The 25,247-nt window shown below is 32.6% G+C and overlaps 1 protein-coding gene across 5 annotated transcripts in view; it reads right to left on the bottom strand.

The window, feature by feature from the left end:
• PPP1R12A (protein phosphatase 1 regulatory subunit 12A) overlaps positions 1–25,247 on the bottom strand; it is a 129,219-nt gene that overhangs the window by 7,234 nt on the left and 96,738 nt on the right. For 4 of the 5 annotated variants that reach the window (XM_045519428.2, XM_010958824.3, XM_010958828.3 and 1 more), the window contains 9 exons: positions 19,462–19,552; positions 18,073–18,273; positions 17,666–17,834; positions 15,429–15,550; positions 12,386–12,451; positions 7,139–7,155; positions 5,808–5,943; positions 3,805–3,909; positions 470–517 (listed from right to left, as the gene is read on the bottom strand). In XM_045519428.2, coding sequence (XP_045375384.2) covers positions 470–517; positions 3,805–3,909; positions 5,808–5,943; positions 7,139–7,155; positions 12,386–12,451; positions 15,429–15,550; positions 17,666–17,834; positions 18,073–18,273; positions 19,462–19,552 — 955 coding nt within the window. The remainder of the gene's footprint in view (positions 1–469; positions 518–3,804; positions 3,910–5,807; positions 5,944–7,138; positions 7,156–12,385; positions 12,452–15,428; positions 15,551–17,665; positions 17,835–18,072; positions 18,274–19,461; positions 19,553–25,247) is intronic. The other variant, XM_045519427.2, reaches the window with a different exon arrangement.

Genomic DNA, 25,247 nt, shown 5'->3' with positions numbered 1-25,247 from the left:
TCAAAATTAAGTATTATTAAATTAACTTTAAAAAGAATTAAAAACTGTGGTCCCCAGTTCTTTAAAAACTTTATTTCAAGATGGAAGTATTTTAATTTTGTAAAGAATTAAACTAAATGTATATGTGATTTTTTAAGTATACTGCCACAGAAAATTAAAGGGAGAGAAAATATCAGATTCACTATCACAATGTGTACATTTTAGAATCAAGGCAAGATTTTTTTTATCCATTAAAAGAATAACATGGAAAATTAAATTTTATTTAACAAGGAAATTTCACATATAGAGAGTTCCAATAGAACTCTATGAAGATAAGCTAGAAAACATTCATGATCAAATTAGTATTAACTTAAACTAATTAAAACTTGCATCCTGAAGAAAAAGAAAACAAAAACAAAACACCTACCATTGCTTATACAAAACAATAATGGGGGAAAATGATTACTTATTCAAGTAGATGGACACTTACCCTTTTTTCCATTTCCAATAATGACCTATCAGCAAATCTTTCTTGTCTCTGCAAGGCAGTAAGAAATATAAAAGGGATGTAAGTGCAACAGAGATGGGGAAAGGGGGAGGACCACAGTAACTCTCCTCTGTGGTATTCAAAGAAATCACACTATTCTGGTGGAGTAACACATAGGTGGGAGTAAAGAAAAAACAGGATTTGTATTGAAATAATGAAGAGGAATATAGAATGGTTCTCCACAGCTCTTACGGTCTATGTAATACTTTTCCTCAGGTCTTTACAGTTTAGCTGGGGGTAAGAATGTGGAACAAAGCCCAAAACACCCTAGTTTCCCCTCTGATGCTCAAACTCTCTCCTTTCCTATACCACCAGGAAGAGTGGCTAAACTGAATGCTCAGATTCCAGGACCCTGACTGCAATGTAGTTTGGACCAGGCTGTGTGACTCTGTGTTCACGCAATAAAACCAGCAAACTTCTTTTTTTTATGGTTGTAGTATATACAATTTAGAGATCTAATCATGGCCATCTAATCTGCTGTTTTAAATGATTTCATTTTTTTTGTGCTAACTCTTTATGGAAAAATAAGTTATGTATTCCAACTGCTTATTGTTAGAAATCAAATTCAGAATTTCAAATATGATACTTTCAGCTAATTCTGATATACTTTTGATGTTTCTAAATTTAAATTTATATTTTAATTGCTAGAAAAATAAAGCAAAGGCTAATATGCCATTTGAGCAAGTGCAAATCAATAGTAAAATGCTTAAAAGACTGGAAAATGTTAAAAAGATAGTCAAAAGCACCTGAACGAAATAAAAAATGTCTGGAACAATGTCAACACATATAAATTAATAAATTTTAGATGGGAAATCAGCATTTTATTGGGGATTTTTAGCAATTTTATAATTCACCCGCCAATTTCTTAGGTAAAATAACTTTAGTTAGTATTTTTGGTAAATATTCTAGTTAAAGCTTTTAAAATAACAATTAGTAAGTCTGGTGAGCTGACATTTGACAAAATGATTAATTATTCATCAACTGGTTTCTAGTAAGTTAGTCTATTTCCCTCCCTTGGATTCTCTACAGGGAGGAGAGTGGTTGAACTAAGGCAGGACTCAAGGATTCTATGGTCCTTGGCTAAATACTATCAAATAGACCTAAACTTCAAGATTAATTCCTAATGGAAGATAGATCCCTTGGAACAATTCCATGCAATTTCAAAACTCATGAATAGTTATGAAAGTAATATTTAAAAACATCAGGCTGAAGGATTCACAGTAGACTTAAATGCTCAGGATAAATAAAGGTGAACAAAAGTTTAATGTTTATCAGTTTTACAAATTAAATTTAAATCTAAATTTCTGAAATGACATATTTATAGCATTTCCAACTAAGATATTAACTTTGAATACTTACTCAGTATCTCATACTCTGAAGTACCCTTCCCATTCTTAAGTATATTGGGCATGCTAAGGCAGAAGTTGTCATACTCTTTAATCTAGTGATTTATTTCTCTGGCCACAGTCAATGGGATCAGAAATTGGTACCTGACCCCAAAGCAGCTTGCTATATATAGTTGCCCTGTACCCTATGTATGAAATGGTCACTAATAGGACTAACACGCAGCACTAACAGGACTGCTCCACACTGACGATAACTGGCTAATTCTATCAGTTTCCCTCTCTTGTAGGTCTGAATGAGAAACATATAGGAAGAATTAGATGACAACAGGGTAGGCAGAAGAGCAGAGGAACAGAGGAGGCAGTACGCAGTGGAAATACAGATTCAGATGAGCCGCTGTAATGATAGAACACTACAGTAGGGAGCAGAGGACAGTTTTATATAGAAAATTTATGACCAAATCTCTAGAGCTGAAACTATTTTCAGAGAACTAGTTATAATATTTTTATGTGTGGAGGCTCACTAAGCTACTAATGCAACCTGAATGATGACATTCCAGGATACCAGGAAGCCTAAGGGTTAAATCAGCAAGTTTAAACTTGTGTGACATTCCTAGTTTTTATGACAACTCACTATGAAATGTGTTCTTGTTCTTCAATGCTTCTGTGTGTATCTTGACAGTAAGCCCTCATTAACTGATGAAATCTAGAGTCTTCATAACCTTATAAGGTTAGTTTGATACCTGGAATTTTAGCATAGCTCCAGTGCACAGAGAACTGCTTCACAATGTAATAGTAGTTAACAACAACAACAGAAAAGAACCTGGTAACAAACAAGTGTAAGTTCAACATAGAGAATTAACTTTAAAATTTATGAAAAAGAGGAGTGTAAAAGAATGAAGAATGCCCAAAGAAAGTATGCAGTCTCATTTATAGAACTGGAGATGCCATTTTAGACCAGTGTTTCCAAACTAGAGTCTAAGTTTACTGCAGAAATGTGTCTGTGTTAGAAAGTCTCATGTTAAAATGAAGTTTGTTTCTTTAACTCCCTAATAGTAGTAGGGGGACAATATAAATGTGTTTGGACTTTTCTGAAGTGTACAAAAAAAAAATAATAAACCATGCCCCCCCCCCCAAAGAAAGGAAAAAAAGTTTGTTTCCTTAAAAATTACAGGACTCCTTAGAGCCTTTAACATATAAGTAAACTCTAATATCTCTAAGATAAAGTATATAGTATTTCCCAAGTTTCTTGGATCATGAAGCTCTTTTTGTTTGTTTGTTTTGAATGAGGGAAGGAGGAGAAGGAGGAGGGAATGTGTCTAATTACTATCTCCCAGAACTACTGTTTTATGAAAAAAGAGCTTGGGAAACTTGCCTCATACACATCCTAGACCATATGTGGAAGGCTGGGAGTTCTGCTTGGCTATCCTAATTTTCTTGTCTAAGAATATCTCTGCTAGGTTGTTGCACAGAAGGAAGGTAAAAGAGGTTATGACTAAAACTGGCTTATTCTAGCATTATTACATCAAATTAATTTTTTTGACCAAACAGGAAACATTCATAACAAATAAAAATCACAAAGAAATTTTATGGCTTTAAAAAGATTCTATACAGATGCTTTTATTGCCCTGCTACATTTGGTATGCTGGAAATAAGCATTCGAAATTCTTCATGTACTACAACATAAGTATTAAAAGGTTTAAAAATACTTTGACTTTCCACCATAAGGCTATACGTCTATATTTTTAATTTACTTAAAAAAAGTAAATTATCAATAAACAGTATTATCTTGATTCCTTCTTACTAACAACTAAATTATTATCAGTAACCAAACTTATGCCTACAACTAACACCAGAGAACATTTCACTGGAACTTTTAGACAGGATAAATCACAACCATTATCTTTAGAGCAACAAAGAGAAGAAGGTACAAACCTGGGTGGCCTTTTCCAACTGTAATTTGAGATCCGTCAGTTCCATATTTGTATCATGTAGCTGTGCTTTCAGCTTTTCATTTTCAGCTAGAATTTGTTCATAAAGCTATACAAATTAGGAAAGAAGAACAAATTACTTTCCTGCTTTCTTATTATTTTAAGAAAATTTCTCATTGATTACTTTGCAATATTAAAACAGACAAATTAATATAACATGAGTTATTAAGGAATGCATTAAAAATATTTTAATGCTTTATGGCCTCAAAGCAAAATTTTTTAGTTATGCTGATGTGTTTGTCCCACAAAAACTCTTTAAATACTACTTTCAGTATTTAAAATGTATGACTTCACTGAAAAAATCCTGGCTTTACAGTTTCCATTAAAAAAAAATTCAGTTATCTGATAAAGAGGGACCACATATCTGCACAGCGACTATAGCTGGAGTTAAGGAGCCAGGGTGATCTTTATTTGGAGTCTGTGAGCTTTTCAGCCTACCATTTCCTCCTTAATTCCTGAGACTGAGATGGAGTTAACAGTTGCATTTATCATTATACTTGTATTATTTTTAAAGGAAAGTGAAATATTTCTTGAACATTTCGTAACACTTGAATCTACTACTTCTTTGCCCCTCATCTCTATTACTACCACCATAGATGGCTATAATCATCTCTTATCTAGACATTTCTATTACTAGAATTATTCTCCTGACCTCCCTTCTAAACTGTTTTATACACAACAGCAAGAGTTAGCTTTTTAAAAGGACAATTACATAATTTTCATATGCCAACCATTCCTTTAACCCCCATACACTAAAAACCTCTGAATGGCGCCCCAGTGTTCTCCATATAAGGATATGCTTAAAACAGCCCGTAAGGCACTGTCCTAGCCTACACATCTGGCCACCACCCCCTGGGCTCTAGCAGCCACACTGAAAATTTAATTACTTCAATGCATCACGTACACTCCCACCACCAGGCTGGTCTGTGTGCTTGCTTGCGGTTCCCTCCACCTGGAACACTTTTTTCTCCCATTTTTGCCAGTTAACTGCTAATCATCCTTCTGTTCTTGGCTGAAGTTTTACTTCCTCAGGAAATCTATCCTCATGCCCTGTCACTTTCTTTTGTTACACACTTTTATAAAATGGTTTACTTCAGGATAATTGTTTCAATTTTTAAATTAAACATTTATTATTATGACTATATGATAATGTCTGCTTGCCTACTACCTGGAAGATGCTCATAAGAGCAGGGACAGTACCTCCATCTCTATTGCCCATGAGTTCACTACTTAGCACAGTTCAGTGTTCAGCTCCTAACTGAATGAATGAGTGAATCTTATTCCTAATGTAAACTGATGCTCTACCTTCCTTCTCTTGTAGATTTGGCTTGTAAGAAACTGGACAATTCAAACAGATGCCAAACACCTGCGGACATGTACAAATACCACAGGCTTTGTCATCCAACAAACTTCGTTAGGTTTATTTGAAGCATATGCTATGAAGAATTAAAATCATCAGAATCCTAGATTGTTGAGTTTCTAGGACTTATTTCTTAATTAGTTCAATGCTTCATCCTTAATAGCACCTGAACTATCACAAGTCAGTTACCTAATAAAAACTATTCTCCTGGGACAAGCTCCTGGGAAAAGCCATATTTGGCTGTTTCTTGTTAACAAATAGATCAAGAAAAGACACATACACACACACACACACACACTATCCCCCCACCCTAAATCTACTCATTGTTCCCTCTTTCAGCACAATCACAGTATCACAGTACTGGCCTAAGACACTTAAATGTGAAGTAAAGTCCTGGCCCCATTCCTTTAAAAAACAAACAAACAGCTATTTATATTCTATTTACCATTAATTGACCAAAACTGAAAATTAAAGTAAGTTATTTCAAGAAACTGATTTAATTATGCGTTTCCAAGAGTAATATCCAATCATAAATATCTCAACAAAAAGATTATTTTAAATTAAACATAACTAAATAACCCAAATACCTTTTTAAAGTCAGTTGAGTCATCCTTCTCTAGCCTGGTACCGTAAGGTTTTCTTTCTTCTAAGTAACTGTAAGATACAGACCGACCCAGTGAGGAATCATACCGATCACTAGCTGATGTGGAACTGGTTTTGTATCTTCAAAAGATTGAGTTTAGAGTCAAAATCCTTATTACAGGCTTTCACCACTTATGTTAACATACGTCTTAGCATCTATTACTGATACTCCAAAACAGTAGGCAACATTCTCCTTCATCTGCTATCTAATCAACTTTCATGATATATAATAAATAATTGGGAAGTTATTTTTAATACTAATTTCAATTATTTGAGAAAGGGATTCAAAATTTCTGTATCTGAAAGTAAAAACTGGTTTTACATCATGATAAATTATTTCAACTATTTTAAACTGTGTATTTTTTTCACACTTCTGAAATCAGAACAAGGCTTACAGTTGATGGTGTATTTTAGTTTAACTGATACCATTTTTCCTTTTTTAAAGTGGCATACAACATAATTGTATTTTAAAATCAAGTAACATTTTAGATGATGAACTACAGTCTATCCAAACTGACAGTACTATGTCAATTTTAGTAAGGACTTCAGCATTTGTGAATTTTGGTATCTGTGGGGGAGGAGAATTCCTGGAACCAATCCCTCGGGGACACCAAGGGACAACAGTAGTAGGTTTGTCCTAAACAAGAACATAACGCATTTGAAGATGAGGATCCTCTTATTACCGGGTTCTAAATTTGGATTACCTTTTCTGATAAATGCTACTGCCCCCACATTTCAATTTAATACAACATCAGTATATAAAAATTTGTTCTTGGTTTTACAAGGCTTTGTTAACAATGATGGGCAGGAGAAGAGGAATGGAAACTAGATTCAAGGGTATTGTGGAGGTTCCCTGAAAAGATGAACAATTTGAGCTACGTGACACTTTTTACAAGTGTCTTCACTGGTTTTCTTTGATCTACAGTAAGGATAAGAGAGAAGATCCTGAATGCCTAATGAAATAAATTTCTGGTGGGTTTCATCAGCTCCTGATGTGAATAATGAGATGGTCAATGCTGAAGTAACTTAGGAAGCTTAGGAAAACTTATCACTGTTGCAGATTTGAGAAAAATCTTCCTTCTTAGTGACTTACTGTGACTATTGAACTAGAAGTAAAGTAACTGACAAAGCTAGTAACAGTAAGTCATCTAAACATCTATAGATTTTTATTACTAAAATAATTCTATCAACTTAAAAATTCATATGTATCTAGCAACATATTTTCAGAAAGAATACAAATGAGAAAAAGGTCAGTAAAAAAAAAAAAAAAACATACCTAGAAATGGAATCCGTCTATAAAGAGAGAAAAACAAAGGCATAACTAAATTTTTATGCTTTCATTAAAGTAACATTGATTAATCAAGTAAATGTAACATCAAAACTGTTTTCACACTATTAAACTAACACTTATTTATTATATGTTTTAACTTTAATGTGGCTGTTCTTGGAAAGAAGTTCTAGAATAGTCACCGTATATTTCTACATGACTAATACTATAAAATTACATTTTGCAATTTATAGCCACTTTTTGTGAATTCCTACAAATGCCACCATACGTTATTTTTTTTAATTAGAAGGAAAAAAAAAAGAGAAACTAAGACATATATCCACAACTTACACCTACTTAGCAGGAGAAAGTAACGTATTTACATTAAGATACGCAAGTTAACTATGTGATATCTTTTACTGCAACTATTTTTCCCATTTTTCTATTTTTGAGGCAGTAACATGAGAGACAAACAAATGAATACTTACAGTATTTTACATACAACAGTATATACATATTTTGTTTAAAATTTACTTTCTGGAAATCCAGCTGTATATTCTTTCAAAGTTTAGTAATTAGGTGATAGTAAATTATGATTAATTTTTTTAAGCAAGTGGTATGCTGTATTGAAATTCCAATAATACTTCTTATCTAAATGCTGAAATGATTAATAGGATAAAATAGTCTTACTGGAGTTGATTAATTTATTTTTGGTGGTCCTCTTTAGCTCTTTCTCTTTCTATTGAAACACTCTCTGAATCTATAATTTTCTATAAAGTAACTATTCAGAAACAGTTTGTTATACTCTTGAATTTAGTTTTTTCCCCTCCATTATATGTAACTTTGAATGCATTGTGAAATTATTCAAATCCTTTGGGACTGTCTGAAGTCTAATTTGGACTAAAAATGTATTAATAAAATCTATTTAAATTTCCTTTGCAAAACCAATTCTGTACTTGCTTCCTATTTTTTTGATTAATGCTTTACTTTATTGATTTATTCTTTAGTTTTATAATAAACTAATAATTTGATGTTAAATTTCAATTTTTAAGATATTTAAATTCATATGCTGCTAAGAGTAAATTTTTAAAGTTCTTATCACAAAAAAATTTGTAATTATGTGTGGTGATGGATGTTAACTAGTCTTACTATACTGATCATTTCACAATATACAAACATTGAATAACTATACATATGAAACTAACATCTTATATGTCTACTATATCTCAATGAAACAAACAAAAGATACTATTTATTCAAATTCAGGAAAATATCCATGCATGAAAAAAAATGTATACATATCAAATGAAAATATTGTTATCTCACCTCACAGTCTGCACTCTGGTTCACTGATTTAAATTTTAAGAATAAATAAGAACTCCAGGCAGTCACAGAAATCATTCAAATTCTATTTCTTTGTCTTTAAAAATCATGGTGCTATCACTGGTTACTATTTTATATTTTAGAAATTATAGTAAAAACACACAACAAAAAAATACACTATGTAAGCCACTTTTAAGAGTATAGTCGAGTAGTGCTGACTTGATTCACATTGTTGTGCAACAGCTCTCTCTAGCATCTTTTCTTATCTTGCAAAACTGAACTCTCCATATCCTCCGACCCTCAGCTTCTGGAAACCACAATTCTATTTTCTGTTTCCATGAATTTCAATACTTCAGGTACCCCATATAAGTGGAATCATACAGATCATATACTGTTTTTTGTGACCAGTTTTTCACTTAGCATACTGTCCTTGCTCCCTGTGTTTTAAAGTTCTTTTTCCAAAGTAAAAATACCCTTTAAAATTTTTCTGATTCAGTACCATAAGCTCATGTAAGTACCACAGTATAAAAAGTTCCTCTATAATTCCCCATCTCTCAACCCCCCTAGATAACCACTGTTAACCTTTTCTATATACATATCTACGTGAGCACATAAAATATCTATCCATGCAAATATATTTTATTTAATCTCTTCTCATCTAACAGACACTTAGGGTGTTTTCAATATTTTAAGAGCCATGCTGCTATTAACACTCAGTATATTTGTCTTTGCACCCTGAAGTCATTTCACTGGGAACAAATTTCTCGAAGTGAAAAGGCTAAACTAAAAGGCATGAACTTTTTTGCAAGTCTTCAGATTTGTATTGCTAAACTTATCTCCAAAGAAAATGAATTTATTATAGCCCCAAAGTCTTGTATGAAAATGCCTATTTCAATATTAAATCATGCCAAACCTGGGTATTATTAACCTTTGCAATTTCACTTTTGTATTACTTGTTATGTCTTTGGTTTACTAATGAGATTAAATACGCATTTCAAGCGTACTGGCCATCCACTTAGACTTCTTTTGTAACATTTATAAATTTCATGGATTCTGCCTCCATTCATTTTTTACTATGTTTTTCAAACAGTACAAATATTAATCTTTAAAATAATATGAAAGAGTGCTAAGATTATTTACTTTTGACTGAACAAATATGTGTCTCAATTTTAATGAGTGTCTCTTTTTTGCCACTGTTTAACTTTACATGTTTAAATAATCAAATCTGTTAATCTTTTCTTTATGGTTTCTTGCCTTGGTGTCTTACTTAAATTCCTGATTTATTACCAATGTGCTTTGCATGGTAAAAGTTACCATCCAATAATTTAAAGAAAGCAAATCATAATAACCGAAGCAACGGAATCCTACTTAAGGAATAATGAATGGTATTATGATAAAGTAATTCAAATTTTCTGTGATCAAATTTTACCTTAATTTTCTCTAAGTTTATATCCTGTAGGCAGCTTCGTAGGCAATTCAGAAATTTCAACAACTTTTTGGCAAATTATAATTTACTTTTCTTTGAAGCAAAAAAGTATATGCCACAAAGCCATTTTTCAATGTGGTGAACTTGGATTCTATAAACCAAATATAAGTTTTATTATCAAACACACTTTTGAGGTGATGATAATACAATTTCAGAAAAAGCACAGAATTGTGCTGCTCATATTTTTCATAGAAAGATAAAGGCTAATGCTACAAAGTTTCATAAGAGTGCAACACACTTACTGGGTGGAAGTACTTTATTTGCCTATTGTGGAGGGTTTCAGGGTGCGTAAGTGTCTTAACCTCCATTCTTTCTTTTCCTCATGGTATACCAGTCATTAGGTTTAGGTGAGACGGTCACGCAGCCCACATTAATAGCAAAACAGCTGCAACGTCTCAGTGGGAGGCCTCGTCTGGCCTAAACTAGTTATTATAGTCCCAATCCTATGAGGTAAACCATCCTGAGGATGAAGCTGACCTAGTGGATTGTGTAATATAACTGGAATACAATAAATTCTCTTTGTTTAATCCAGTTTAAGCTGGATTTTCTGTTACTTGAAAGAAAGAATGGAGGTTAAGACACTTACGCACCCTGAAACCCTCCTCTGTTACTTGTAACTGAAAGATGTTAGCACAAAGCAAGATCTAAACAATCCTCTATTTAAAATGAACAAACTGTTTCAATTGTTTGGAACTAAGAAAATTTTTCTTCCTGGAAATATTCTACTCAACCTTAATATATCTCATGTATAATTTTAACAGTAAAACCTAAACACAACATATATTAATATGTTCCAAAATCAACTTTGGAAGCCAGAAAAATCTCTTCCCTCCTATCCCAGCTTGGTGGGATGTGGGATCTGTGTGATACGGCAGTGAGAAGTGTCAGCTGGAGATGGTTTACTAATTCTCTTGTTCTTGTTTACCTGTCCATTGTTTTTCCTTGCAAGATGGGAGTTCATAGGTACCACTGGACAAAGAAGATGATGGACAAGTTTACAGAATATAATAAACAAGAGACATAGGTGAATTGGGGGAGTACGGATAGGCAAAGGGTTTAAAAGTGACAAAACTTAAGCCCTGCAAATAATTTAGCCTTGGAAGTAATTAATTCCTCAATCTGTCTGGCCATGTAAAGATAAAATAAAAGTACCTGTTGGGTCAAAATAGGCAAACCTGCCCTTAAGAGTAATGTCCACAGTCACCTAGCACAAGGAACCAACTTCTGGTCACTTCATTATTGTAGGTCCTTGTGACTAAAAGTAATTTTAACAGCTTTATTTAAAACACCAAGTCAAAATGAAGATATGACCAGAATGCCATTTCAGGTTAGATTGTGCTGAGTTTATAACATGAGGACTAACTAAAGTGGCACAGGTCTACCCCTGTGTGAATGGAGCTCTTCAAAGTATGTCAGCTTTCTGCACAGCCAAAGAGCAGAGCATAGAGGGGCGGGGAAAACTAGTGGGAAGAAACTTTCACCACTGCTAGCCATGCAATCTTAAGTCATTCAAACTTGCCTTAGTTTCTTCATCAGTACTAAGGGAAAAAAAGCTTTTTCCTGAAAATTACTGGGAAATAATTAATGTATAAATCCTTTAGAGACAGTAAATTTTTAAACAAAAGTAAAGAAAGTGAAAAAGACCTATTATCTTCCCCAGAACAAAACTTTGCCATTTACAAAACTAAAATCTGGGTCTAGTAATGTATGCATTACTTCTGGATATCCTTTACGTACTTTTCTTTGGTCAATGGTATTATAGGTAGACCCTGCTTTTCAAAAGTTCGCTTTGTACCACTTTGCTTTTACGAAAAAGTTGAAAAGTAATAATAGCATTTAGCATCTGTTTCGCAGCGAGCCATCACAGAGGCGGCACACCCTGGGCAGCAAGGGAAGCACACTGCCAAGCTCCTCCCTGGGAACTACACTCAGCATCTCAGCATCAAGCTGCCGTAGTTTTGAACTTGTCCTTGAGCATTGTGATTTATCTTAATTTATCTCTTGCATCCATTAGCAAAATGTATCTTAAGGTAATTCCTTCTTCACTTTACCTGGCTTACAATAGATCTATGGGAACATTCTACTTTTGGATAGCAGTGGAAACCTGTATTCTCTTTTTTGCTATTTCTTTTCAACTTCAAAGTTTAATATACATATAATAAACCACATCCACTTAGAGTATACAATTTGATGAGTTTTGACAGCTGTGTATATCCAAAATACAACCTCTACAATGAAGACTCAGAACATTTCCAATGTCTCTAAAATACCCTTCGTGCCCCTTCCCAGTCCCTTCAGTCCTGATCCCAGAAAATCACTGATGGTCTATCCCCAGCATACAGGTACAGTGTGCAGTAACTGTCTTGCATCAATAAATATAAACACAAGTAAAAAGTAAACTTTAAAAAATACGAATACTTCTAAATACAAAAATTAATGTTATTTACCTGAGTTTCTTTCTTATTGGATCCCTCTTCTGTATCTGATTGTTGTTCTTGTTCATTTTCATCACTCTAAAACAGATTATCAACTTATTTTAGAAAAGTAAGGATAAATTTCAAATGGTTAATATTTAAATACATTAGGGTTTTCTAATTTAAAATGACCCTTGAGAAAAACCTAACAGGAAATGGATCAAAAGGAAAGCTGGTTTTTAAGTGGGACATTTTCTACCCTATTTGGAAGCCTCTTTTGTCCGTATGGTACAATCTAAGTACGTTAGTATATATGGTGAAGAAAGACCATCTACCTAACAATATGATTTAGGAAACACATTCATATTGGGAATGAGGAAGCTGGAGGCTTAGAATGAGAAAGAAGATACTCAATTTTATATTGTAATGGTACCACATACTCTTTAATAGTCAATTTAGGTACTGTTTAGCTGCTCAACTATAAGGAGGCAGCAAAAATAGGAAACTCACTATCTTAAGTAAGAAGAGCTATATTCTATAAGCTTGGCAAGATTTATGCAACAGTCCTATTATGTTTAGGTAGTTCATCCGTCTAGGAATTTCTTGGGAGTTTACAGCACACCAAATAGAAAATGAAGGTGTCAGCAGGCTAAAAGCCTAGACCCCAGACAACGGGAACATTCTACTAGAAGGCTCAACAAACCTCAAAGGATTCAATGAAAGGGGAAACTTGCACTCAAACGTGTCTGACTCAGGCTCAGTATAAACACATCACAGGCTTTAAAACTAGATCATCCTATTTCAGACTGGTATAGCTATTTTCAGCGATGTGACTTAGGGTAAATTTATTTAAAAAGTTATTGAGCCATAGTTTCCTCATCCATAAAGAAGAAATAAAAACTCAACAGAATTGTCCCAAGGATTACAGGGAATCTTTGTACAAGCTGTCACGTATACCTAGCGAAAATAATACGTGAAGTTACTAAGGAGAAATTAGTTCTGCTACTGCTAGTATTATTTATTAATATAAATGTATGAACATCACATTATGAACTGACTGTGTTTATACACTGCAGTTTCATGGGAGAACACAGGAACTGGAAATTCACAAAGTGGGGAGGCTCAGAGGTCCTGAAAAGAATTAACTAAAAAAACAAAAAATAAAAAAAGGGGGAACTTAATAAGTTAACAGAGCAAAAACTTGCCTAACTACACACTACCTTTCTTTGACAGAGCCCTTGGTTCTTTTGTTTCTTGTCTGATACAGGATTAAACATGTGGCCGTGAAGGGAAAGGAGACTTTGCTGATGGCTGATTAGAATACAACTGAATGCAAGTTCAACTTAAAAAGATGAGTACTGCCAGTATGGATCTCAGGAAGAATCCTTATAATGCTGGTTAAGTGTTATGACTCCAGAAAGTGGACTTTTGCAGGGAGAGCTGGTCTAAATAAAATTGGTAAAAATTAAGTATTATATAATAAGTACAGTTTTGCCTATGAAACTCTTAATACATTATATACATATGTTACTTAAAAGATGAGATCATTTTAAGTAGTAAGAGTCACTATGTTAAGGTGCTAAGACTGTGAGCTTTTATTTTACTATTATTAAATGTTACTGGGCAATCAATTAAAATCAACCAGACATCACGGACTTCCTGATGGAGGAACAAAATACCCTGCCAAAAAATATCGAACCAGAATGTCATCATTTCTCTACCTGAAATCATCAATTTATAGGAAACATTAAAAAATACATGAATGTGTTAAATTACATTTCAGGGATCTATGATAACTCAGTTCATTCAAAAATAATGGTAAGAAAAACAGATGGAGGGAGTAACTTACTGATTAAAAGATACTTTAAAGAAATAACTAATCATAATGTATGATCCTTATTTGGATCCTAATCAAAATAGCAAAGTATAAAATTATAACAACAAACCATTTATGGCAATGTGAGTGAATAAGACATTAAAACTGGAGTTCAATATTAAGGATTTATTGTTAATTTATTTAAAAATAAGCATGGTCATGGTACTGTGATCATTTTTTGTTTAATAATGTACTGTGGTTATTTTTACTTTTTTTTTAAAAATAAAACTTTAATAATTTTTAAAAGGGAGTTTTTATCTCTTAAAAGGACATACTGAAAATTTTACAGATAAAATGACATGCGTAAGAGTTTCTTCAAAATAATATGGTAGCTGGGGAAGTGGTGAGGATTTAGCTTAAACAATGGACACCTGGGGTTGGGGTCATATACTTTTTTATATTTAAACTTTTCTGTATTAAAATTTTTTTAAAAAAGGAAAAAATAATCAACAGGTTTAAAAAAAATCAAATTTTTGCCCTTCTGTAGCTATCCATTGTACTGAAACAATACAAATTTCACACTAACCCTGTTATGCTATAGCTCTTCTTTCTCCTGCGTATGAATAGCAACATCAGGCATACAATCAAAAATCAAGAAAAAAAATCAAATTTTATAGGATTGCTATAATTTGATAAGCAAAACACTTCTTCTATCCAGCATTATTTGAGATGGAACTGTTAAATATATGATAATCATATTCATGAAAATGGGATTACATATAAATCACCTCTTTCAAGAAACTCTAAGGAAGCAGTGTAGCCATTATACAACAACCAACATACATATGCTGAGCTGCAGCCATTATTATTTTTATTCCAAAACTGGAACAGAACTCTTGCTTTCAAGTAATACCAGAAATCTAAGCAGTTGTTCATTCTTATAAAGAAGTTTCCGAGGGGGAGAGGGTACAGCTCAAGTGGTAGAGCGCATGCTTAGCGTGCACAAGGTCCTGGGTTCAATCCCCAGTACCTCCTCTAAAGATAAATAAATCTAATTACCTCCCCTCTGCCAAAATAAAAATAATACAATAATAAATCAAATATTAAAAAAAAGAAGTTTCCGGACTTCAATAAGATGGCTGAAGACACACAGTGATGATCTAAAGGATATACTGTCTGAGGCATAGAAGAAATCATTAGTGTGTACTCTTGGAAAGTTGAAGCATACTATCAAGTAGTAGTATTTTAATAGGTTCTCACATCTTGTGTCCAAAATGAAACTCCTGTAGATCTTCTTTTCTCTCTTGGTCGCCGTCGTTCTCTGATTGATTTAGGTTGTGATTTATCTTCTCCTTCTTTCTCCTCTTCTTTCTTTTCTCCTTCTGTTAAGGATTACAGTAAATCACATGGTAGCAATGTATCTTGATAGCATTTTGCAAGGTAAATGTAAAAACAATTCTAAGCCAACCTCTTGTGTGAAGCCTTCTGAAATTCTCTAATCAGAAATAATTTTTGCCCCATCAATGCTCCTGTAACACTTAGTTTAACCATGTATCTGTATCCCTAATTAGATATGTTCTTGAGCATAAAGATAATACCTAATTTTAATTACTTCATTTGTCTAGTGTCTGAGACAAAAATTTTGCTCAAAAGACACACTTAATAGTATTTATTGAATAGAAAATAACTGAATCCTATGAAGAGAATGAGGCCCCAGATATTAATGTCTGATAGGGAGATAGTTACTACACCCAACGTTAAACACTTCAAGAAATAAAAACAAACAGTAACGATGGAATGGCTAGTAGGCATCACACAAATTTATCAGTTTCTGCTACTACCTTTCCCAGGCCTCATTCAGTAGTAGACTAAATAAACAGTATCCTTTCATTTCTATTAGTATCTAAGAGCAAACTTTTTTTTGGGAAAAAAAATTTATCTTTCATTAAAAACAAATCATTGTAAACAAATATCAGTCTTCAAATCTATTTCCTTCCCTGGATAGTTAAAATAGCTTCCCACTTACATATTAGAAAAATACTAGGGCCTCTGAACATACATGAAACAAAGTGATGTTAAAAATGATTTTTAAAAGGCTCTTTGGGTCATTAGCAAAGTCACAGCAAAAGAAACTTCAAAATTATAGTAGTAAGAGGGTTTTTAAAGTTGTTTTTAGAATTAGTTCAGAGCAGAGATCTCTTAACTCCACTATGCCTGTAGTGGCCATCCAGGCTACATGAACGGGTAAAATGGGCCAGGAGGGCCCTATTCCAGGGGGATGGGGGACTGCTAACTACTTGGCTCCAGCCAATTGTTGACATGTGAGAATTCAGACCCAGTGTTGCTACAGCTTCTAATATATCAGTAGAAGAAAGAAACCTGAAATTTTATACAAATACCCTTAATTTTAAATGTTGGCTCAAAATTTTCAAACATTACATGGGCCTCACACTTTAGGGTTTAAAGAACTGAAATATCTCAATGACCAACAAAAGAAAAGCTAGCTCCAAACTGAAAAGAAAAAAAAAGTTTAATTTTCTGAAGTTTATTCATACATAGTTACTGATGTTATCATAAATAATACTATGAGATTTTGCTTTTAAAACATAAAATGTCTACAATTAGGAATAATTTTATTTAGTACCCATCTCTTATTTAAAGTAGGAGTTATTCAGAGTTTAGAGCCTCTGAACATGCTTTAAAAAAGTAGACATATATGGAACAAAGTAATGTTAAAAGTGATTTTTTAGAAAGTTTATATAAAATAATAGAAATGTTAATAGCATCAATACACCAATATATAGCTAAAAAAGGAATCTATTTCTCAAGAAATAAACATAAAAACAATTTTGTTTTAGCAAGGACACTACATATGTTAAGTGATTTTAGTTTAAAACAATTTCACAAAAATACATTTAAAATATATGACCTACATAATAGGCAAGAAATGACTTAAAGTTCCAATAAACTGCTCCTAGAAATAGTCGCTCCATCAGTTTTAAACTGACTTTTCTGCAATGACGGATGTAAAGATTTTTGTTAAGTCTTAGTTTATAAAGAGCAGTGCCAGACCATATATTTTGTTCTTATTTTCTACTTTTCTTATTCTCAGCCATCATACTTTTTTTTTTTTAAATTGTTGTTTAGTCGGTTTACAATGTTCCATCAATTTCTGGTGTACAGCATAATGTTTCAGGCATACATATACATATATGTATTCGTTTTCATAGTCTCTTTCATTATGTTACTATAAGATACTGAATACAGTTCCCTGTGCTATACAGAAGAAACGTGTTGTTTGTCTATTTTATATATATAGTAGTTATTAGTATCTGCAAATCTTAAACTGCCAATTCATCATATTCTTTCTGTTAAGGTAGAATGAGTTCCAGTTTAGGATGTTGTTTCTTTTTTGTTAAACTATTAATTAGGGAAAATCAACTCAAAAATTATTTGAAGGAAACAAAGTAAGTGTTTTTAAAATTTGGTCTTCTTACCTCTTTCATTTTCTTTTGTTAATCCTCTGGAGTAAGCAGAAGTAATACCTACAAGACTATTTGGCCTGTTTAGTTGACTTGAAGCATAGAGTGAACTACTCATGGTAGAAAGTGAAGAGGATGGAGTGGTTGAACTTGAAGTTGATGCTGGTCTGTAGCGTTGATAAGTCTGTGAAACATTAAAATTAATACCCATTTGAAATTTTATATACAGATATACATAACACTTAAATTCATTTCAAAGGAAAAGTAATGTTTCTAATCACGTCAAAATAATTCAAATTTCCAGTTAAAATCCTTTTGATTATTTTGCATATGGTTTGCTAGTATATAAATCTCTTGCATTTTGAGAATCACAAGAACTATCCATACCATTCGACCTAGCCATACCATTGGTATACTATTACCTCATCATATGTTCTGGAGTATTTTTGCTTATATTCATCTTCTCTAGATGTTTCTGACTCCTTCTTTTCTTCTTGCTTCTCTCTATCCTGTTTTTCTTTCTCCTCTTTTTCTTTGTCTTCATTTTCTTGTTCTCTGGTTCTGGTGGAACGACTTCTTCCTATTGTTTTTTCAGCCTCCTGAAGATCAGTCAATGTTACCCCCTACACATACAGAAAGATAAATTTAATTATGAGAGACACATCAAGGCTCATTTCAAAGGAATATTTTGTAAGTAGATAAATTAAATGTATTAAGTCAAATATGCATGTTTGGAATTGGTTTGCATAGTGAAAACAATTTTTACTTTGTTAAGTCACATTCATTCTATGAAGAATCATCATGAGCAAGCATAATAAGAGACACTGAGAAAGAAATAAAATATGTATTAAAAACTGCCACTATATTCAAGAAATTAACAAAATAGCATAGGAGCTGACAAAAATACCATATAAACATTCCCAAGAAATTCTGAGAAAGAAGGAAAAGTCAATATATGCATTATTTACAATGTTAAATTTGTATGTATTTATGTTTTTATGTATTTATATGCACACAGAGACAATTTCAGTAAAGAAGTGATTTTGGAAGGTTAAGTCTTGAAAAGGACCAGTTGGACTTCAAGAAGCAAAGGCACAAAGGCAAAATAATATGTTAAGCTCCTAGCACATACATAGTTTAATGTGAAATACAAGTAATGGTAAGGATAAAACAGTTAAATCTGGACTTTGGAGCTCCTCGACTGTAGGAAACAGAAGATACAAAGGGATATAAGAGATACAATTACAATAGCAAGGAGGAGGCAAGAAGATAACTAGCCTGAGTGACATTTTTCTCATACTTGCACATTAGCTTTTTGATATACCTAATATAATAGATCTATTCCTCGCCCCTTCCCAATAGTCATAGAATTCTTTAATAATATTTAGACATCACATATGACTCATTTTAACCCTTATCAAATACTCTGAGCCAGTCATCACATTAGGAATAAAAAAATACTCAAAGAGATACAAAGGTATATGCTAATTAGATGAAATGCAATATTAACAGTATAACCATACACAAAAGGCTATGGAAGAAATGCAATATTAACAGTATAACCATACACAAAAGGCTATGGATGAAATGCAATATTAACAGTATAACCATACACAAAAGGCTGTGGATGAAATGCAATATTAACAGTATAACCATACACAAAAGGCTATGGTAGGATTACTAAAGCAAACTTTATCTTTTAAGATTTACTCATATTATATACTGACATCAATATTTTCACAGAAAAGTGAAAAAGGGAAAGGTAATTTATTTTGGAATTTTACATAATATTATATACACATTAAATATACCTGTGTTGATCTTCTAGACTGTCTTGCTTGTCTAGATCTTGCTTTTCTTTGAGATTCAGATTCTTCATCTCTAACAGGAGTGAGGTATGATCTACAGCAATAAATAAAAATTGTTAGCTGGAGTATGATACCTGTGAATGTAATTACATATGAACATGTGTAAATGAAACATATAAGTTTAGCATTTTAATGGATTTTAAGAAAGAGTCTTTAGAAAATGGTTACACCCACTCTGAAATTCAATGCAATCTGATAGTTTTTTAGATTGGAATTAATCACACTAACATATTTTTCAAGTTCTTCCTACCCAGAGTTTCTTTCTTTTTTTTTAAACTATGTAACATCATTCCTCTTAGCTCCTTTCCTGATTTTCTGAAATACCATCCTAGCTGGTACGTGACGTTATCATTCAACCCTAGACTGTCAATGTCTTTTCATGGTATAATGGTTATTAAGACTGAATGCAACATTCAGGATATGGGATGAGTAGTGAGGAAGCAGAACTCCTGCACTCTTGTCATTGTGCATTTATTAACAGTGTTTTTGGCAAACTTTATACTTTATAAGTTCTCTAAAAATTCAAGTGTTTTTATACATGAACTGCTTTCAAATCAGCATCTTATTCTTGGGTAACTGATTTTCTGACATAAAGAAGAAAACTTGGCATTTATCTTTACTGTATTTTATTTTATAAATCTAAGCCTATGTTCCATCTTCTCACAGGGAATGCACAGTTTCAAAGGTATGCAATCTCCATCAAGAGTTAAATAGCGAATTAAAGGGTTGAACAAAGACCAGAGCCTTGCAACCTAAAAACACTTCCCTCCAAAGATCATTATTACTTGGGAAGTTCAACTGTTAACACTTTATCTAGTTATATTACCATCTGGCTCACATTTCTCAGAGAACGCTCTAAGTTGAGTATCTCTATTTTCTGTTTTTTTTTAATCAAGTTAAATCCCCTACCCATATCTCCAAATACTATTTTTTAAAACACTCTCTTTTTAACTTTATAATTCTTCTCAATTTGCAATTCACTCTGCTCTTTAACCTCACTAACACTACTCATGCATTCATACCAAACTTTGGAATTTATTCTTGGTTTTATGGCTTATCTTCTATTTTTTCTATGTGTCCTTTAAAGCTCTGAAGTTCAGAGAGTACAACACATCTTCAAACACCTTAAAATTACTTAGTTTCTTCAAAATTCTTTTTAGAGAACCCTCATTGTTTTTAATAAATAAGAATGCATCTTTCCCTTTAGAATCTTTAATTTTTTGGAATTTGTCTAGAACTAGAATACATGATTCATTATTCCTAGGAATCACTTTCTTGAATAATTAACCCTAAGATGACAAAGTCATTTCTCACCCACGATCATAGTTGCTTGAATTTCCTCATTTAACTCTTACTTATTGGCTAGTTAGTTCTAGAGGACTGGTCCTACTCATGTCTACTCTACTTACAGATAATCTGTGAGCAAAGAAGGTGAAGAAATTCTCAAGAGGGTGTTTTTTCTTGAATGAGACATCCAACAAACTTAAAAGATGAAAATCCCATCACTTCTATATTTTGACTTAAGTTGTTTTTATTATCATCTGGTTTGAGAAAATATCACTGTGTTCTTTATTCACTTGAATAACTTATGGCACTATATCATAATGATACTTCTTTTCTTTTTCTCTTTATCCTTATGTTTTCTATCATTTTTTACCTTTAGCTTTCTAGACTATCCTGAATGATTGTCTTTTTGCTGTCACAGTAATTACAACATTTATCTCATCAGTAAGGAACAGCTCATCAAATTAAATTAAAGCATTTCATTGAAGAGCTCTGTTTTTCCAAACTTGGTTTCTATTAAAATATTAGTACTGATTTAAGTTTATAAAATAAATTTTTAATTAGAAATTAAATTTCTGATGGTTTTGTGACTTTAATTTGTCCCCCTAAAAGTGGAAAACGAAAAAATTCACTAAATAAAACATTTTGGTCATCACCATTTCCTTAGTTGGACTTTTTCTTGCTGAAATTCTGCTAAATAAGGCTTCATTAATACCGATGCATAGATCCAAAGAGAAGAGTACAAATGGTAGGACATCTGCCCTCTTTCCTTCTACGATGCTCAAGTTATACTAAAGCTTGATACTTCCCTCTCTCCTATTGTTTTATAATTCCTATTCTGTCCATATATCAACTCTCTTGAGTCTTAAGGTTTTTATTTAGCTAGAAGATACTTCTTCAATTTTATAACAACTCTAGTGATTTTCTAGGACAAGAAAGAGGATAACCAATAAACTGTTATCAGAGAATAGGAAACATTAATTCTCAAATACAATTTGTACTGTTTATTGTAGAAGTTCATTATATGAATTTGGAAAACGCTATATATTGTGACCTTCTCTAGGAACATAACAACATATTAAAGGGTCTGAAGGACTGAGGAAGAAATGTGTTTAACGGTGTTTAACTCAGCATTTTCCTAGATCATTTAAATTAGAAATATTTTTTCTTTTCTTTTGTGGTATACCTATTAAATGTGGAAAAGTCCTCTGTGAAATATCAGCTTGGAAAATATGGTCCAATGGCTATTTTTTTCCATCCATTCATTTAACATTTATTTATGCACTTACTGGTCCTATGCAATTCACTGCCTTTGGACTTCCACCAGATGATGAGGGAAAAAAAATAATAAGAAGAAATAAGACCTAAATGTGATAGCAAATCTGGTTAAACAAAAGTTTATAGCAGCCCAGATGGCTGCATGTATCACTTCAGCATTTCATGAGCTGCTCTGAAAGTAACCAGGGACATAAACTATTGAATTCTGATTCCCATTATGTATGGTCTAAGTTTTCATATTTAGTTTAAAACAGGGAAATTCGCATTGCCACTATACTCTTTTACTTCCATGGCAAATGGCACTAATCAACCATCACACTCTCTTCCAAGAAGCCTAGATTCTTTTTCAATAGTTTCAAGTTGTCACAAAAGTTAATACATCTATTTATCATAACTGGTTTAACATATGCAAGTGAGGGCATAAAACTTACTAGCTGAAAGACTTGTAAAATCTGTTCAGTTAGAATTTCCAAACAAGTATTTGCCCCAAACTAGCATAAAAACCTGGCCTATCAATTCGTAATGCACAATATATTTGTAATGCACAATATATTTCTTATATTTGATAGTCCCCATCTGATACTCAGTTCCTTTCTTTTCCCTTGGGGTGTCTACACAGAACAGACTGCTAAGAATAGAATGTAGAGGAGAAAAATAATTCAAATTCGTAATGTTTTTAATTCTAAAGAACTCTTCATCAAAAAGACGGTAGGATATACTAAATTCCATTGCTGCCTTAATCACTACTGTATCAAATTGTCATACTGGATCTCTTTCTTACAAAGACAAAGGGCATATAATTTTACTTATTAGTCTTAGATTGCTCACTATTTTCTGAACAACCCAAAGGTTATTTTAAAGTTAAGGGGTCTTCCCCAGTAGAAGGAATTACTCTATATATTTTTTACATCACTGACATCTATTGGCTGAAATATTCATAATATTTAGATTCTGGTAAGTCACCAAATTACGTCTCTAAAAAACTGAATACCAAACCCCTGTTTCTCGCTCAGCCTTTTTCCTTCCAGAGGGAAAATAAATAGGCAAATGGAAGCTGTCTGAGCCAAAGGAAAATGGTAGAAGAGAGTAGTTACTCTAAACCAAGAGTTTCATGTGAATTCGTATTACAAATTTGAAGTTATTAGTAAGGTACTGTTTTGCAGTTTGAAAAAACTACAGAGAACTAGAAATACTTAATCAATGAAAGAATTTGCCATCATATGCCATCTATGTAAAGCTAGCTTCTCTTCCCTACTTCCCCAGTGCCCCCTACCTCCAATTAATCCGCTGGAAATCTTAACTGACCAAAACAGAAAATCCTCGGCTCATTCTGATCAATAAAAAATGGAAAATTAAAAGAATACTGTGGAACTTAATACTGTGTATGGTAACTTTACATAATATTTAAATATCCATATGCAAGGGTACCTATAAATGGCATAAATATATAAATACCTTATCCAGTCACAATATATTCTTAAATCATCATAAATACATTTTAGGGTCAAATTTTCAACCATATACACTTTGAAACCATTAATGAAATTTAATTAAAAGACAAACAGAAGAGGCCAAAATTGCAAACAATTATTTGACATGAAACAAAACACAAACATTATTGCAAACATCATTGAAATAAGACAAAATTTCTGTAATGTAGACCAGGAAAAATGTTAATAGACATTATGCTATTAGAATCTGCTCTGTCCTAACAATATCGCCAAATATTTAATTCTCAATCTTTAATGCCTCCCAGGATTAATTCTATAAAATTGAAACTCAACTCTTTTCAACAGTACTAACAAATAAAGAAATCTGAGGTTAAGAATCATAATTTGTTCTGAAATAACTGATGATTCTGGGGCGATGGTCATTAGGCTTTAATTGTCATTGGAAAATTTTTAACAGGTATGGAATGCTAGAGATAGAAAGGATCCTAGAAATTACAAGTTATATAAATCAAACACCTTATTTTATAGAAGAAGAAATTCTGACCCGCAGAGAACTCTAACTTTAGGATTAAGGCAAAGCAAGGAGTAAAAACCAAGAACTCCTGGCCCTTTTCCCCTTTGATTCTCCACCTTCCAAAAAGCACAAAGTCCTCAAATTCATTTTCATGAGAAAAAAATAATGGATGCCTCTGATTCTCTCATTCCTGCTGGCTGTGTAGTCTCACTGAAAATACCCTCAAATCTAAAACTGACTGAACTTAAGAGAAAAGTAAAGCAAGAATAATGAAAATATATGACCTATACTGGTATTCAAATCACAAGATGTTAACTGCTTATGTTACAGACGTATCATTAAATTTCACTGTAAAAACAGAAATGCACCATAAATATATTGACAGAAACTAAAGATGCACTGACAGGAAAGAAGACTTTTTTTAAATTAAATTTTTTTAATTTAATGTTTTGTTACTTTCCATATATTCACCACAAATACTGCTGTAAGGAATGCTGCTACTTAGTACAAGCCATGTGCTCTGCTAGGGACCAGAGACAAAGGCTGTATAAAACTGTCTGTGTATGAACACTATGTACCAGAAATAAAACAAAGTTACTCTGGTTAGTATTTTAATTAAGGAAAATATCAGTTATGTAGCTAATTTTGCCAAGAATAAAATATTAAAAAAGGCTACATTTACTTTCCTAAGATGTTCTCCTTTCTCAAGAGGGAAAACCAAATTTAAAGCTAGGGATTATAGCAGATAGAATTTTGGACTGATTCTCCTATAATCTTGGGCCTAGCCTTAGCTCTCACATTTAACCATATACAAGTGGAAAAGTCACTTAATATCTCTAGGTTTCAGTTTCCTTCTGTAAAGCAAGGATATCACAAGAGGTAATAGGTAAATTCCTTTCCACATCTATGATTCCACGGCAACTGGCTGCAGCAGGAAGAGCAATGCTCATAAATACATTTAAGCACACAAAATAAATTCACAGCCCCCTAAAAATCTTCATTAATGAGGGCTTTCTATGTACCAGAATTAAAACTAAGTGAAGGAATTCAACATAATTAGAATTATTTGGTTAACACAGATGTATAAGAAGCCATTCTATAACAAGAGAATCTTAAAACAAAATTCCCCAAAGTAACAATAACAAAAACAGTTAAACATCCATTAAATTTCTTAATAAATAGGATGGTGGTGAGGAGGAATA

This window comes from Camelus bactrianus, chromosome 12 (genome assembly GCF_048773025.1).
Source record: "Camelus bactrianus isolate YW-2024 breed Bactrian camel chromosome 12, ASM4877302v1, whole genome shotgun sequence".
In the NCBI taxonomy this organism is placed as follows: Eukaryota; Metazoa; Chordata; class Mammalia; order Artiodactyla; family Camelidae; genus Camelus; species Camelus bactrianus.
This window is presented reverse-complemented; position numbering and strand designations above follow the sequence as displayed.